The 17,608-nt window shown below is 39.3% G+C and overlaps 1 protein-coding gene across 1 annotated transcript; it reads left to right on the plus strand.

Moving 5' to 3' along the window:
• Positions 1–318: 318 nt before the first annotated feature.
• Positions 319–15,606, plus strand: DRC8 (dynein regulatory complex subunit 8). The gene is made up of 7 exons (XM_086627959.1): positions 319–385; positions 3,223–3,307; positions 7,652–7,724; positions 12,349–12,428; positions 14,269–14,311; positions 14,412–14,478; positions 15,491–15,606. Exons 1-7 carry the CDS (start codon positions 319–321, stop codon positions 15,604–15,606), a joined length of 531 nt encoding a protein of 176 aa, XP_086484085.1.
• Positions 15,607–17,608: the final 2,002 nt, after the last annotated feature.

The raw sequence follows: 17,608 nt of genomic DNA on the forward strand, positions 1-17,608 counted from the left end.
TGCAAAGGATTGTCATAGGGATCTTATGGAAGAATTTTGAAGCAGTGTGGGTAGGGTGGTTAAATACCGTAGCTTGCATCTGTGAGCAGAAAAAGAAGGTTCACTGAAGTCAAGTGGAGATTGCAGAGGGCTTTAAGACAAATTTTCTCATGTGGCTGTCTGCATGGTCATGTCCTCTCTCTCGTCCATTGTCTTCTTAAAAGTGCTCCTTTTTCTTCATGGCAGTCTTTGCATCTTGTTCCCAGTTTTTCAACTGACAGGACCAAGGTTGCTGCCTCCTGTTTTGGTTGATATAATGGCTAGTGGGAAAGAGAAGAAATGGTGCTGGAGTATGTAGCCACTGGTACGATTCTGTACTTCCTGCTGATAAGCCCTCTGTTAGTGGGTGGGGAGATCTACAAAAGAACTGTTCATAACAACACTTTTAAATAAAACCAGAACAACAACACGTAAATGACTCTGAAACCGTCTGTCACTGAGTTGGGGTTGCCCCATTGTGTCCCTTGTCCTTTCAGACTGACCAGTTCAGCAAGACAGCCCCATGTGAGACAGGGTTCTTGTCACCAGAGACCTCGGAGGTTTCCTCACACCTGCTTGTAACCATAACACAGTACTATGAAGAGAGGATGGGATCATTAATGAGATGTCCACATGCATATAAGAGTTTAAATATAAAATGGACTATATTTATTAAAATATACCTAGATTAATGTTTATAGAGACTAATGTTTCAGGTGTGTTGAGCAGTAACACTAAGTAATAAAATCAAGTCCACTGGTACTTCTACAAATCGGCCCTTAATTTTACTGCTTATGTAGCACAAAAGGAGTTTCAGAGTATCTCATTGTGCAAATAGATTCATCAGGCTGCACTGAGACTGAATCTTCCTGTGAGCAGCAGACATGATGCTCCCCAGCATTTCAGGCGATTGTTTAATGTTGGCCTACCTGTTCTTTTGATACCTCTTTTTTCTGCACATAATTTCTCTTCAGTGAAAGGAAGGGTTGGCTTTTTGAACCAACAGAGCAACTGTCCCTGAGGAAGAAAAGAAAGCAAGCTCATACATTTACACGGATGGTAGAATCTAGCAAATTGTATCAACTATAAATCACTTTTAAAAATGCTCATTACTCCAGAGTCTGGCAGAGCCACATCTACTTAATTGCTTCTGTTCCCTACAAAGACTGAAGCCGAGGTCTTTGAAGAAGAAATGCCACATGCCGCTTAAGGGCAGGTTTCAAATGGGCCTCGGAGTGCTAAGGAACAGTCTGGACATGCTGAAGAGGAACAATTCAGTCTGAAAGAACCAGTAGAATTAATTTGGGAGTCCCAGCTCTCTGCCAGTCTTACTTAACTGGCAGCGTCTAGAGCTTTATCTAATTCACGCTAAACAAACTGGAAAATAGCAAAGGATAGTACAAGAAAGGAAACTGATAGTGAATACGCTTTTCAGTTAATGTATCTAAAGAGTGGATTTTGAGACGTTTTGTCTTCATATTGTATATGTGATAGGAAAACAAATAAACAAATGAGAATAAGAAAATTAGATAAAAATGACAAGTATCTGAAGTATTTTAGCAGCATAAAAATGGAAATAGTATATCATCCCTACAGGATGCATTTGAGGGAATAAGTAGTTATAGGTATTGCAATCTTTTTTGGCATGGTGTGTTTCAATATTTATTTATTCGAGCCATTAAAAGTAATCAGATAATTTTATCTTCCATATTGTGTATTGTTTTTCTAGTTAGTAGAATAAGTGAGTGAAATTTTGTATTTGATCAAAGTGTAAATATTTCTGTCCTGAAAACTGCTAAAAAATTGCTCCACAGGGCAACATGAAACTTTCATTGATCTACCCATGGAGCAGAGTCTCCTTGTACAGAAAGATTTCAGTACATTGGAGCATCACATCTGCTGAGTTAACTGCATATCTGATCTCTTGATGCGCTTCTTGAACGTATAATTTTAAACATTTATCCAATACTTATCCTAGAGCTGGAATGCATCTTTTTCTGCCATCTTTTTTTTTTTAGAGTGAATTGTAAAAGTCTTCAGATAACTAGCTTTGCCATCCTGAACTATGCTGAACATCTTTGACTTTCATTCCTAGAGGGAGGTCGGGAAATTTAGGCAATAGCTTATGTGGTGTCCACTCATCTTGCAGAGAGTCTTTGAGAGGACTACAGTATATTATGTTTTCTTCCTTGGATATGGCTCTTAATCACAACTTCCTCTCAGTTCTTGGAAGAAATATAGATTACCTGGTACCTAGATTAAATCATCAAGTTCATTTCATTTCAGAACCTTTCTTTGACAGGCCTCTTGAAACAGGTAAGATTAATGTATACTGTTTTCATGGAAGGCAAAGCTCAAAAAGGCTGGATGGCTACATAGTTCCAGTACTGGAAATCTCTCCCTGCCTCCCCCTGGTTAATTTTTATTTCTACAGAAAGCTCACTCATCAAGCCAAGAATGTACAGCTATAAATATTCCTTCAGCGTTTCTCTATTGCAAGAGAGTGTACAATTGAAGTGCCTGATCTCAAGAACCAAACTCCCAACAGTCTACATTGGAGACTGGATCCAGGACTCTTTGAAGTAACTGAAAAAACTCCCATCAAATTCAGTAGTTTGAGAGTCTTTAGGGCTTCTTCTACAATGAATCATGTCTGCTTAGTTTTAGCTGTGTTTGTTGGAAAGGAATTAAATGTGGATTTTACTGCTTAGGCACATAAAAGGTAGGCATTATTGTCAAGCTATGAAAAGAATACAGCTTGTCCTGAATCTGGATGCAGGAACCCAGATGAAGTGACTTAAACCCATCTCAGGGCAACCCTGGGCCCACGTTCGCCTTGCTCCTTCCACTGGCACCATGGTGTCCAAGCAGGGCTCAGGCTCGTGGTCCAGAAGGAGCTGTGGCACACTCTGAGCAGGGACCACACTTGGACAGCTAGGTGATCATGCAGCTGAGATGCACCATTACCACCAGACTTGATGTAGCTGCAGAGCGACAGCAAAGCCATATTACTAAGATGAATGACAGATTCTGCTTTTAGAGTGGTTTTTTTTTTTCAGAATGACTTCTGTTTCAAAGTACCTTTCCTGTCTGCCACTTTCTCAGTTTTGGTGCTTCTTCTGTCACAATTCTGAAATTGGAAATAAACGAGTTGCAACAGCTCAGTGAATCTTTCTTTTTCTTTTCTTATGTTTGTTTTTGCAGATGGGGCAGTAGCTGAAATTGAGAAAAAGATTATAGAAGCTTTTGAGGTGTTTGACCATGGAGGCAATAAAACTGTGGATGTCAGGTTTGTAAATATCTTCACACAGAAATATTACAGGATCTAGTACAGAGATAAATAACCCCCTAAACTTGCATCTGCTTTATCAGAAAATATAATTGAAACAGTCCTTTTGTCTCTGAACAATTATGTCTTTGCTTGTTTAATAGACATTTTGCATTGTTTAGTGGTTGAAGACCGAAACTGGCATGAGAGGGGGATGCTGGGACTGGTGGAGTAAAGAGGCAGGAGGAAACTGCAACGAGACAAGTTGAAGGCTGCAATTATTACTAGCAAATGTCTGCTCTGGTAGCTCCTTTGGCAATACAGGTCCTGGATCTCATACGGATCCCCTTGCTTTCAGGATAGTTGCAGCACATCATGCATCCTGAACGTTCCTCTTTCTCTGGCATAATGTGGGATGTGGATGTTGCTCTGATAGGGAGATGTTTTTAGGAAACTGGGAAGAAGCTTGCATATAATTTGATGATTATGATGATGGTTGTAATAATAATAATACAGTGAACATAAAGATGATCATACTTGATTGCCCGAAAAGTCCATTTAGCCCAATAACCTCATCTGAGCTACTGGTAGTTACTTGGGGGAGGAATACAAAGAATTGAGCAAATACACAGTATTCCTTGTTTTTTTTGTACATCTGCCACATTTTGATTGGAGTGGTGCCTGGGTTTTTTTTGTGTGTCATGATAAATAGTAAACGATTGTTCTCTATTAATCTTCTCAACACCATTACTGATTTCATAGCTGTCTGTCACATCTGTCCTCCATCACAGTAGTTTAAGGCTGAAGTCTGGATATGTTTAATCTCTTAGGAGATGCTGTTCCATAGCTCTGACCATTCTGTTTTGTGCTCCATCTTGTTCAGCTTTCTCCTTTTTGAAATGGGATGACCAGAACTGGGGGAATGGGATGCACAAATGGGAGTCAGGAGGAAGAACTGTGTGCACTATACCTTTAGAATGCAATGTTATGGAAATACAAACAAAATACATGTCTGAGGGAGTAGGAAAAGGTTTAATGGAAGACAAAAACATGGACTGTTAGACTGATCAGGGCATAACTGGCGACAAGATACAGCACTAAAGCAAGTCAAATTTAAAAATTCCTGAATAATCTTAATTCCGTGTTGTGTTTTTTTTTTTTTTTAAGTTTGAATATTTGACAGTGCTACTTTAACTTTGTTTTAGGATAAACATCCATACATATAACAATATGGCTTTTGTTATAAAATACAGAAAACATGTATTTATGTTTCCCTGAGCAGGTTCTGAAGTTGTTATAAGCTGTTGTCATTAAAGTTTGCAGAAATATTTTTTCGTATTTCCAGTTACTATTTTCACAAGAACCAGAGCTTTTAATTGTAAATCTGTTATTGAGTATAAACACTACAAAGGAGTGTGAGAACTGGTGAAATTGTTGTCATTAGACATTCCTAAGAAAGCCAAATTGGAAAACATCTTTAAACATTCCAAACATCTTTTCTGGATTACAAAACAGAGATGAGAGAGGTGCAAAACATTTATGTGACAGTTTTAGCAATGCATGCTTACTAGTGCCTCTAAATTTAAGAAATTATGGATACTTCATGGAATTGAAATGATTTTTCAGTTGTATTAGATAGAATGTCAGGGTATGTCTCCACGCTCGGTACAATTGCTGTTCCCTTGCCCAGAGGGCTCTTTGGGAAGAGTGCTCAATTAAATCTCTTGGCCCATCCCCAGAGAGTTGCCTGATGCCCTGGACTGGTGCCCCCGACTGCTCTGCCCCCGGCTGGGCGGTGGGATGGGGGCTGTGGCTGCCCCGCCTTGCCCTGCCACCCACCATGGGGAGCTCCAGCCACTACCACCCCAAAAGCCCTGGGGAGCACCTAGCCCTCACTGCACCATGACATCCTAGTTGCTAATTTGTTTGTCGCTTACATCTGCAGTCCTGGATAAACAGCTGTAAAATTTGCTACACTTCTTACTCTGTTATAGAATGGATATAGAGCTTGAGAAAGTGTTACTACAATGAAAGGATACAAATAGACTTTTAAAAAAATTCATTCAAACAGTGAGTGGTAACATGTGAGAGGGGATATTTAAAGTCTATTTAACATAGTAAATGCAGAATTTCACATTAATTTTTATCATAGTACAGTTACTGACTAAGAAAAAAATTTATTGTCTAATTATTCCTAGGTACATATTGCAGGGCTGTATCACAATAATGGGATGATTAATGGCTGATGATTTTGTATCAGAAGGTGGCAGTACAGCATAATGCTTAACAACAATTGTAGACATAAGAATGTTATTGCTTGAAATATCAGATTCCTGTGAAGAATATGGAAAATTACCCGGCTTGACAGGCTAACATCGGTATTGCATGACTCCTAATGCAAATACAAGTTAGTAAGAAATTAAGCACGAGGGAGATGGTATTTCATGCTGTTTACAACACACCCTGAGTCAAGGGCTTTCCTGATTTTACAAATCCTGTCATTGAAAATGTTATATGTAGGGTGAAAACTGTTTTATTGTGTCTGTGCTACAAAACCTGTATGAACATAAACTCATTTTAACCATAATTTTTGTGTACTAGAAACTACACAGCAGAAACTGCAGCTACTGAACTAAGTGAGAGGAAGTGGCTGGGAAGAAAATACGATTTCCTATCTGAGTCCTTTAAACTCCGTGTTATTACCAAATGTGACATGACTTTTTTGACCACAGAGACTTCAAACAAATCCTTATGCTGGCACATGCGGAGACTGTCAGAAACAGGAGTTTCAACAGCAATGCCAGATTTTGCAAACTCTTTCAAGGCCTGGCTTACTTTAGTCACATTGCAGTTTTGCTGAGTGTGAGGTGAGGCAGGAGATGATGGCAACCTTCCCATCTCTGGCAGTCTGTAAGAGAGGAAATGGTGAGGGACAGCAAGGAGGCGTGATTGGGGTTGGGTGTTTCTCTCGGGGAGGCAGAGAATATTTACATGTGCCTTTTAGCTGTAAAAGACAAGGGAGTACAGGAGTGAGAGCATCAAATACAACATATCCATACTAGAAACAGGATGCGTGGACAAGGATTATAAAAATAGGACCAAATGACTGGCCTCATTGAGGCAATGGCCAAACTTCCATTCACGTCCACAGGGGGCAAGGTTTCACTGAGTCACTTGAGCAGATGGCTTCTTTTCACAACAACTGTATGTGTGAGATTGGGTTTTGTTTTGTAACTATTTTTGTGCAGTCAGCCTTCTCCTCTCTTTTGTTTATTGTAGTGCTTCTTGCATGTTCTCAATCAGAATGGGAGCTCCTCGGGACCTGTCTGAGGAGGCGAAAGACTGACCCATCTAATTTCATTTGTGCTTGGTGTGCCACATTTGGGGCCTTACTGTTGTAAGATAGTTCTACAAAGGTCATTGCTTTTTGTATCTACCATTTTTCTTAGCCAATCTGATTTTTCCACCAAATGTACTGGTGAAGATGAAGAAACTACAGAGGTTTGAATCATGGTAACCACCAGCACCGTGGATACTCGTTCAAATGTGCTTTAATTTCTGTGTTGTATAATTGGACTGAAAAATCACAAGCAATATTGATGCTTTTGTTATTTTGTTTTCAATCATACCGTATGTCTCATTAGTACTCTTTTTTACAGCTTTACAGTACTTTTGTTTCTAGTCTGTGATGTTGTTTATCTTAAACTTTTTTGAGGCATTGCCAATTTGGTCAGAATTTTATTTAGAACAGCTATGTAAGAACAGCTACACCAGGTTCACCCGTAAATACAATCTATGAATATAATTTGCAGCATAAACAGAGTGGTGATAAGCCGCTGTGTTGGTCTGTTTGACTCTTTCAGAGCACAGCAGGGTCATAGCAGGGCTGCCTCCTTCCTGACCTTTTGTAATTGTTATTTACTGCAGTTAGAATTTGTATCTTTATAGCATTTAATGTAAACCCGTATTTTATTTGTTACCTTTCATCTCAGTAGATTTCCAACTGTTTTATTAACTATATAAATGTAGACTTTACTGAAATTAAGCTTAACAATTAGAGGACAGCAGTTGAAAAGTAACCTGCACACAATACACTGCAACACAATGGTAAAAAAGAATTTTTTTGGAAAGTAACAAGAACGATTATACTCTTCCAAAAAGCTCCAGAATATTTAATGTCTGTAAAAATAGGTATTGCTTACTGAAACATCATCTTAAAAGTCCACATACATACATATGCTTATGTGTGCTTGGGTGCTTGTATGTGCACACTCCTGTACGGAAGCTCTGAATTGGTATCTGGATTCTCCACAGACACTCTTGTATTGCAGATTTACTGACAAAGATGATCATTCTTTCTTTCAGAGAGATTGGTTCAATTGTCAGGTCACTGGGTTGCTTCCCAACTGAGGCAGAACTACATGAACTGCTTGCAAAGGTAAATGTTTAGATCTTCTGTATTTTTTTCAGTCTTAAGCTTGGACATTCTGCCTTGCTGTGTGGGAAACTTAAGCTCTTTTCCCAGAGGTTGGAAGTGTCATGGAAGTGATTCAGGCAGTCAGTCTCTCAAGTTGCCCTGAAGCAAGCCTTTAGGCTAATGAGGTTAAAATGAGGAGCCTTTGACTCTCTTTTACCTCAGAAGGTCACTGTGACACTGTGCCAAGGTGGAAGGGCATGTATAGAAAATGGAGGAAAAATTGGTTTTGGCTGGTGAAAAAGAATGTCCTAAGCCTCAGTCAGATTAGGTTATCCAAACCCTAACCATCTCACTCTTTTGGACATGCCATGGACACACACTGGATGATTAGGTAATAGTTCTTGAGCAGGTGTTAAAATTATGCATCAAATTCAAAAAATACACAGAGGGAAGACCTGCTGTTTTTTTCACTGGGTCCTGTTATTTCTATCTTATAGCCAGACCTCTCAACTTTCTGTCCTTCCTGAGGTCTCTCCCAGTCTTAAGATTTCTCAGTTATAGATAAGTAATCTTTTCTTACTTGATTACTTAAGCCTGTAAATCAGAATTCAGACGTAAAACCTCGCAAGACCTAGCAGGGTGATGTGCAGGGGTAAGGAACTTCCATCACATTTCTCCAGTTTTTTCTTACACCGATTTTTGTGTCCTTACCTCATGCTAGCAATAGGAAGGATGGTGTGCTGGTGCCTTGGCAGGGTATGTTTAATAAATGGGACAAAGAAGTGGGACATTCTTTTTTGCAAACTGATATGCTCACTTAAGGAGTGGAAGATGCTGTGGCTGAGAGGTGGGGGAAGGATATTTCTCTTTTTCATGTATAGGTCAGGATACTCTCTTGCTCTTTTCTTCCTGTCCCCAACAAAAATTTGGATGGTTGCAGTAGCTCCTCAGTAGGCTTGTCTGGTCTCTTGTAGATCAGAATTTAGTGTGAGAAATCTTCGGCTAAGTCTTGTGAAAATGACGCAGCTGCTTCAGATGAGGAAGTGCGAAGAACGATCAGAGGAGAAAGATCTTTTAACATGATGCTGCAATCTGTCTGCTCTGGTTCTGTGCTCTCAGTACCAGATTGTCCCAGCTCCCACTGACAAACAAGACAAAATGGAAACAGAAATCATGGTGCATAACATAAATGATATTTTTAGAGGCCCACAAAGATTTTTGTTTGGAGCAAATGAACAGTACAACTGACTGAAGACACAGAATTGAGGAAAGGAAAGGGATGCTTTGACACTACCCCCTGCCAGGTCCAGGGCAATTAGGAGAGTTTAAGGCTTGTCTCCCCTCCCAAAGGCACTAGACTTTCTATTTTATATTTTTTTTCAGTTTTCAGCATTGCTGGAAATTTGAGATAAGTAATACATAACAAAGTACAATGCAATGCAGCTATGAGGCAGAAGATTCTTGAGGTACAACAGTGTAATGTGTATGCAGTTGTTGATTTTAAGGATATTAAATTAACGTACAAATACTGCAAGAGGAAAGAATACATTCAGGAGTAATGGTTAACCTTAAAGAACACTGAACTGGAAGTTAAATCTCAAAGAAGGTTTCATGGTGCCTGTAAAAGAAACATTGGCCTACATTTAGTACCAGAAGAACATTGTCGTCTTGTAGAATCCTTAGTATATTAATAACAAATATATCTTAATTTATATAATATACCATTATCATTGACTACAGTAATACCATTTTATCTTAATCTAGATAAAGTAAAAATTGTCTCTGTTGGCTGATATGTAACTAAGCTTTTTCTTCAGTTTTTTTGCCCTTTGTGATTAATTTCTGTTTCTCACTACTGTGTCTCTCCATCATCTCATCTTTCTATTAGCCTTATTGTAGCTAAATGAGCATACATTGCCCTCAAATTATTCGTATCTGCCAAATCAGCATTCATGAAATTATTTTATATCTAAAAATTACCATATACTGTTTCCTATATTGTCATATGCTAAATGCTGTGATTAATATAATATCTTTAGGCCTACTTACAAATTTAAGATTAAACGATAAGCCTAGAGATGGTGAAAGCTAATCTGAGGGTTACTACAATGCCTGGAGTTTGAAATCCCGGGTTCAGTGTGCTGCTCTGCCTCAGATCTCCTGGATAACTCTGGAAGATGGTTTTGTTTCTCTGTGACTCAAGTCCCCACATGTTATGTGGACAATGATAGTATGGCTGTGAGAGCAGAGATACGACACATAATGGGTGCTACAATACAGTTGTTATGAGAGCTGTGGATGTACCCCAAGGAAAGAAGTAGAGCAAAACTCACAGAGTTTAAACAAGTAAATACTGTTAATATCACAGTCAATGTGAAAAGAGGAGGAGTTACAGAAAAAGGAAAACATCAATGGGAAACGAGGTATAGAAGAGGAGCGAGCATGAGGAAGAGTAAGAGGACACATATACCTGCAAATCTCAATACTTACTGACTTAGGCAAGGTTAATTATTTATTCGCATATCTGTCCAATGTTAGAAATAAGATTAATTTGAACAGTTAAAGATATTGCTGGGCCTGTAGAGCCACTGGAATGGAACCTGTTCTTTCCAGGTCAGAGGAAGCACATCACCTCCCAGGACTAGGTCCATTGTCAGGAAGGACACATTTCTTCCACGGATTGCTTTCTTAAGGCAAATAGCACACCAACAAAAAGCAACAAATCTGGATGATATTTGTCAGTGAGGGCTGACGGTTTCACAGGTATTTGTTGCATTGAGCTATGAAGTGGTGGTCATTACTGGTGAATTCTTCTGGTATGAAAATTAGGGTGACCTTCAACTGTTTGGGTGAGCAGATCTAATGCTTTTTGGCTCTTAAACATGATTTATATAACTTTTCATCTTCATGGATGTTTTGGGTCCTTGCTTTTGATTGTTCTGCTTAATATAGGACACATCTATCTATTTCCAGAAAATAGCTACCGTATTTTTTTTTCTGTCTCTGTGGACTTCTGACCTAATATTAGTTGAAGCACAGATGTTCTCTAAAACATCCTGTGTACTTCTATATCTCAACGTTTGTGATGCATGGAATAGTTCGGTGTATTGACTAACTGTTATGTCACTGGAAAGAAGTTATGTTTTGCCAAGTATTTTGTTACATCTTTTCAATGAAGCAAGCAGTAAAACAAATGGTTCTGTAATGGTAAAAGGTATCGTTTGATTTAGCATGAAGCATGCAACAGCTTCATTGCCTTGCTAAAGATCCCTTCCATTAGGCTCACCAAACAGAAGGGAAAAAGTGCTTTTACAAGCCAATTTCCACTCTAAAGCAGCAAGAGGTGGTGGCTGCCTGCTGTTAGCAACCAAAACCCTTTGAGAGCACTGGAGAAGAGCGTGCGGCAGCAGTTGCAGCTCTCCATTTAAGCAACTGGCATCACCCTCAGCTCTAACCCAGCTCCCAAGAGGAGAATTTCTTACTTCATCTTTTTCTAAATCGGTTAGAAGATTTCAAATCAGTGCCTGTTTGAGTCTTCTTTCAATCTGAGCTGTGTCTGTGGAGAGCCTAGTGAGGTTTTGCGGCTGCCATGTGAGACCACAAGGCATGCATCCAGTTTCAACACAGACAGGAACAGGCTAGCTCCAGTAAGAGGGCTCCTTTTGGGAGTAAAACTTGAAATTTTCAGGGAAGGGATGCACCAGGATGATAGGGAACAGTTTTTACCATGTTACTCATCTCCTGTGGAAGTATAGGAATGCAGTGAGAATGCTGCTAGAAGCCCCTGATGTTTCGAGACTAATCTATTAATTTACTTGAGAGGCAAAGGGAAGCTTTTCTTTGTGTAGCATTTTATGGGCTGCCTTGTGACTGTTTCAGACTGCCCTGACTCAGTCTGCCTGCCTCTCTGGTCCTTCCCCTGACGACTCTCTCTGGCTATGAAACATGTGGAGGCAACAAATTCCATCCTTGAGGTGCACTAGACCTGGGCTATGTCCAAACTAGCACATTAAATATGCCCAGAAACATCCTTGGGTGTTGAAGCCAGCTGGCACAGGGCAGCTCATGTCTGCCCTGGTAAATGTTTTATGTGGAGTGGCTGCACAAAGCAGCCGGCTGGAGAACAGTCCCAAAGGTCCGAGCCAGGCCTGGTGACTGCTGGGGGTAGCGTCAGGTGGCACAGGCCAAAATCATGCCAGGGAATGTGCTAATGGGTTGTTGTTATGGGTGGTCACATTACACTGCTTGGGGGTGTTCCAGGTCCTGCTAGACTTTACTGGTATGAATGCAGTCTGAATGTTTAAACCTCTGCTGAGTTATTGTGGGAGATAAGATCAGTTACTAGGCATTCAGTTCCTTTGCATGAATGGTTTCTGAGCACAAGAGGGCAATATTGAGTTGTTGAAAATGTCTATAATAGCAGGCCTGTATTTTGCCTGTGATATTATTTCTTCCTCTAATTTCTTTCTTTTTAATCACAAGCATTTCACTCAGATGTTATGGTGCCATGTGATATTAAAAACCTGATATAAATATTCAAAGTTTAACTCTGTGATTTTAATGCAGGAACCAATCCAATTTTCTGGTTTTCGTATTAGTTTGCTAATGAGTCATATAACCTGCCATACTTAAGTTTTATTTTTAGGTAGAAGAAGAACCACCAACCGGATACATTCATCTGGAAAAATTTCTTCCAGTGATGACAAAAGTACTACTTGACAGAAGGTAATGGAAAGTGGATTTTCTGTGTCTGTAGTTTATTCCAGATTGACAGGGTTGATTCTGAATAGATCTATCTCCAGTAATTTTATGTCACTGGAAGGAGTACAGATTTTTTTTGTTGTTGTTTAAACTCAGTTTACATTACCTTGATAGATTTTGTTTCAAAATTACTTCATCTACATGAAATCGTGTTGTACGGATGACATAAATGATAACAGCTTATAATCGTGAATTGTGATAATGTGTAGCTTTTGTATTTTTAATTTGAACCAGAATTAACTGACTTTTCAACATGTTTTGTGCATCTCTGAAATATTTTATATGCAAATTAAGGTCATAACCATGACTTTCTCTGAACATCTGAGTTACAGTTACTGAGAAGCACAGTCCGTTGAAGGATATTTTGAATAAGTTGTATAAATCAGCTTTGTGTTCATGTCTCAAAATGACTGCCAGGTACACTTGAATGTACACAACTAGCACTCTTAAAATCTAAATTTTAGATTTAATTCTAAAAGTCTAGAACAAAACTGCTGTTTATTATTCAAAGGTACATAGAAATCTTTGGTTGTACACAGAAACTTGTGCTTTCTTGACATTTTGCACTAAAAGCAAGATTACTTACAGGGAATTTATCTTTCTTTTTAAAGATGGTAGCCAAGGATTTTGAGAGACTTAGTCTTGTCCAATACTGAGAAGTTATTTTGCACACAGAAAGCCTTTTGGTAGGAGGGTGTTCTACACATGAAATAACTACAGGATTTCCCAAAACTGTCTCACAGCATCCAGAGGCAGTGGAGTGCACCTTGAGGCTGTGTTTGAGAGTCTTTGCACCCCTGCCTGAACACAGACCAGCCAGTAGTGTTTGAGTCCCATTACGTTGGCGCAGGTGAATTGCCTTCCCAGGTTCCTGCACTTTTGCCTTCTCTGGCCTTCATGGCACATTTTTGGTTCTACACTGATGTTCATCCTTTCACAAAATGATACCTTGCTGCTCTGGGCTCTCTTCTCCTCTTCCACACAACCATACACACACACACAAACACACCCAAAACCCCTTTCCCCAGGCTAGTGCAGGCTTGTCAAGATCCACTTTATCTTTTGGGGCATTATGTCCGTAGTTCACTTATCAAGGGCACGTGAAACTTGGATCACAAAAAACAAGGCCTCCTCTTAGCACATTTGATTTTTAGATATTAAAAGAGCAAGGTGGGTCTAGGCGAAACGATCTAGCAGTTAGAACATCCATGGCGTTCTTGGGGGTTGGTGAGAGTCTGCTGGGATATGGAAGGTCTCTATTGCTGTGCAGGGTTTCCTTCCAGCTCAGCAATCAGGCACACATATGGACACACACACGTACCCAGTTCTCCTGTCTCTCTGAAATTGTTAGTGATAGACCTTTTATAGCTACCAGCCTCCTTTGCTCATCATCAGCTCATTAGATCAAAGTCCCACTAGGTGATCTGTTGCCTAGCTACCTGTACCTGGACAAAACTTTATTTTCTTGGTTTGGCCATCTTCTGTTCAGTGCATTGGCCGCGTGGAATGATTCAGTTGTTACTGATTCCTGCTAACCCAATCAGCCAGCCCGGACATGTACCAGCCGTTCATCTGGCTCCTTAGCAAGAGGAAAATTAAACAGGAGTACAATAAAAGACATAAGAGGTAAAGATACAGACAGTTCCAAAAAACCAAGCTGGAATTAAATGTTTGATAAGCAAACTTAGTAACTTCTCATAGAAAATAAGTTTTCCCTTTCCTATAGTACTCATATTTTATTGTTTTAGAATAGTGCAACGACCTGGCAAACAGTGACTGAACTTTTCTAATTCAATGGTTTCAGCTACCTGCCTATTCCAGAAGATGTTCTTCTGCGTGCATTTGAGGTCTGTAACTAAATATCCAATTACCTAATTGCTGGAAAGAAGTTGCTGATTCTTGTTTCAATATGGTTAAAACCACAAGTTTTATTCTTTTTCTTTAAAGGCTTTGGATGAGAATAAATGTGAATATATTACTAAAGAGGAGCTGGCCAAATATTTGACTGAAGAAGGTAACATGAATTTTGTAATATCAGTATTTAAGTAAATAAACATTACATGTGTATATGGCACCCCGAGGTTCCTCATTCTGCATGCCAAAACTTGCATGAGTAGATACATTGTCTTCAAACAATGCTGTTGCTGTGATGAGTGGCTGCAGACTAGAACATTTCGCTGGTGAATAATCCAGGGAAAGAACATTTATCTGCCTGCTTGCAGACATTATAAGATAGAGATTATTATTATTAAGAGTCATAATTCAATCTTGTGTGGATATTTTACAATTCCGTGCACATCCCTGTGCTTCCTAAGGATGTGCCTCTTCTTCTGTCCTGTAAAACTGTAGTTTAGATTTCCAGATGTTTCAGGTAGTTTCAGTGCTCATTCATTCCTGCATTATCTTGATCTTAATTCTAGTGCTGTACACAAACAAAGAGATTCAAAGACCAGATTTAAGTTGTGTATCATGTAATCCTCAATATCCCTTGGAGAGCCTGCTTTTCTTGCATGGCTGACTCATGCCTGCCTACCTCAAGTACGAAATGATGTGCAGGCTTTGTGCAAGACCCATCCTCAGATGGAGACCTTGTTCTCAAAAAAAGATGTGGTAGGCCATCAGCAGCTTTGAAGCTCCTAAAAGAGAAAAAACAGAAGCCTTTCATGATGTGAGTAGAAGTGAAAGGATAGCCAAATGAGAGATCATAATTCTAATGTACATGCTAGACGAATTCACTCTGACAAAAATGGTTGTTTTGAAATCCCTGTGGCAGAAAGGAACAGGCTGGTTTGGAGTCTGTGAACTAAAAGATCAGAAGATCCAGGCACTCTGTCTCCTTTCCCTTAGACCAGCTTGTTTGGTGTGTAGGACTTTGGCAAAAGTAAAGGAATGGCTTCCTTAGTATTGCCCCTTTTCTCCTCAGCGTGAGGACTGAAAGGAGATCCTTACAAGAGAAAAGGAAGGTTATTTGCCAGCCCTGAAAATAATATTTATCAAGACAAAGTGTTATTCTTGCTTTCTTTTAGGTGAACCCTTTACTCAGGAAGAAATGGCGGACATGCTCTCCGTGGCTCTAGATCCACAAACAAATACTGTTCGCTACAGAAACTACATTTTAATGCTGATAATAGATGAAAATTAAGATCTTCCCCTGTAGTGTTTGAGATGCCTTTTGGTAACAGTAGTGTAGCTTGGCAGTTAGTTGAAATACGTGTTTTAAAGTATAACGAAGCTCGGCTTGTGACCTTATGCTTATAATTAAAATAAAATCTGTGTAGCTGTATTTCCTTGTGTTCTGTATACATACTGAAATATATTCACACCTGGAAAAAGAGCTCTTGACAGATATACTGTATAAGGTCTGGAAAAGAGATCATGGAATTTGGTTTGAAAAATAACAGGAAAAATAATGTTAATGGAGTCAAGAAATGGCTTTACAATTGCTTCTGAAAAATGAATGGAAAATGAGACCTGTGAAAGTGGCTAATAAGTAGGTAAGTACCTTAAGATGACTAAAATCATGAAGGCATGCTACTAGAATAAAGCTTTTATATTTAAATGTAATCCTTGTTTGTGTTTAACTAATAAGGCACCAGGTAGGTTACCACTTTTGAAACAATATAATAGATCAAATAAACTTTCTACAATTTCTAGTTTTTGTCAAATATTTGTGCTTTGTTTACCGCAGGCAATTAAAATGCAACGGTGCGTTCCATTTTATGTCACTCATCCATTGGCACATGGTATTTTGCTTCCATTTTAAACATGCAGGTAACACTCAAACCATTGCCATTGTCAAATTTACAAACAAAGTAATCCTTGAGAATGTTTCTGTTACTATAGGCAATAAACAGTTCCCCTTTCATAACCAGTTTGAAAGTCAGGAGCTGAAACTGTTCAAAACTTAAGATCATAGAACTGGAATTTGATTTTCATAAACTGATGAAGTGCCTTTTTTTGAAAGATGTTAGTGTAGAAAATGTCTCAACTATGCTTGCTAGAAGACCACCACAGATCTCACTGCTCTTCTCATTTCTAGTGTAATCATTTTCTTGACTTTTACAGTACTGTTGTCCTTTAACTTGAGTTTGAGCTCTTTCCCCTCGAGTTCTTGCCTTGTACATCGTCTTCTAACCAGTGGTTGCCCTCAACTGAGGAGGTCTCAGTTTGTGGAAGATTCTGTGGTCTGGTCCCCAGGGTCACCGTCTTGTACTTTGTGCTCCACACCTTTGACTCCATTTCTGTTTTTCTACTCTCTATTAAGTTTGGTTTCCTCCTGTGCAGTGTGCTACCACTCCTCTGTCTTAACTGCATATCCCAGCTCTGTGTCATCAACAGACTTCATCAGCTGATGAGATCCGGGAAAGACTGACACACAGAGGCCTTGAATGTCTTACCCGCTGTCATGCCCTTCTAGCGGCAGAGCTGAGAACAGAGCAGAGGCCTCCTCATGTCAGGTCTTTTGCTCTACCCATTTGTTTCACTTGAGCTGGAAACTCAGAGGAGCTGTTTTCATACACAGCTGCAAGGGAGCTGCTATGCTTCACAAAGAAGAGGTTAGCACAGTCTAAATGTGGTGGTGGAAGCAATCTGAAAGAAACCATTTTTTAATTATTTTTTTACTTCTCTAACCCAAGTTGTCTTTCATTGATATTTTCTTAAACAGTAAGGCAACAAAGAGTTAATGCAGGTAAGCAACATTTGCCTAGTTCTAATGCACTCTTGTTAATACATTTACTGTATATTTCAATTCTTTGTCAGTAAGAATGAAAAACAAAGGTAATCATTAGTGTTATAATGTGTGAAGATATAGGTTTTTGAAGATTAAAGCAAGAGCAACAAAGGCCCATTAAGAAAATATGTTTTTTATTAGCCTTCTTTAGTCTCTCTTTGGAAGCTGAAATTATTTTCCCTAGATGAATCCTTTGGTTTGATATACCGTGTGTTGTACTGGATCTTGAACACAGCTGGCATGAATACAAGTTTCATTCATATTCTGCAATCTGGGAGCCACTGTCAGCCTCATCTCGGATGTCAGCAGGAAGATGCTTATTTCAGGAAATTGTTTCATAGCTCACAGTGCTCCAGAGAGAGCACAATTTGTTTCTGGTGGTGCTACCCCAGAGGCTGCCTCAGCTACTGCT

This window comes from Tauraco erythrolophus, chromosome 2 (genome assembly GCF_009769465.1).
Source record: "Tauraco erythrolophus isolate bTauEry1 chromosome 2, bTauEry1.pri, whole genome shotgun sequence".
Taxonomy (NCBI): domain Eukaryota; kingdom Metazoa; phylum Chordata; class Aves; order Musophagiformes; family Musophagidae; genus Tauraco; species Tauraco erythrolophus.

Coding starts and splice junctions, on each gene's coding strand:
- DRC8 (XM_086627959.1), top strand. CDS start 319: ATGGTGCTGGAGTATGTAGCCACTGGTACGATTCTGTACTTCCTGCTG. Junction 3,308..7,651: donor AATAAAACTGTGGATGTCAG/GTTTGTAAATAT, acceptor TCTTTCTTTCAG/AGAGATTGGTTCAATTGTCA. Junction 14,312..14,411: donor TTCTTCTGCGTGCATTTGAG/GTCTGTAACTAA, acceptor TTTTCTTTAAAG/GCTTTGGATGAGAATAAATG.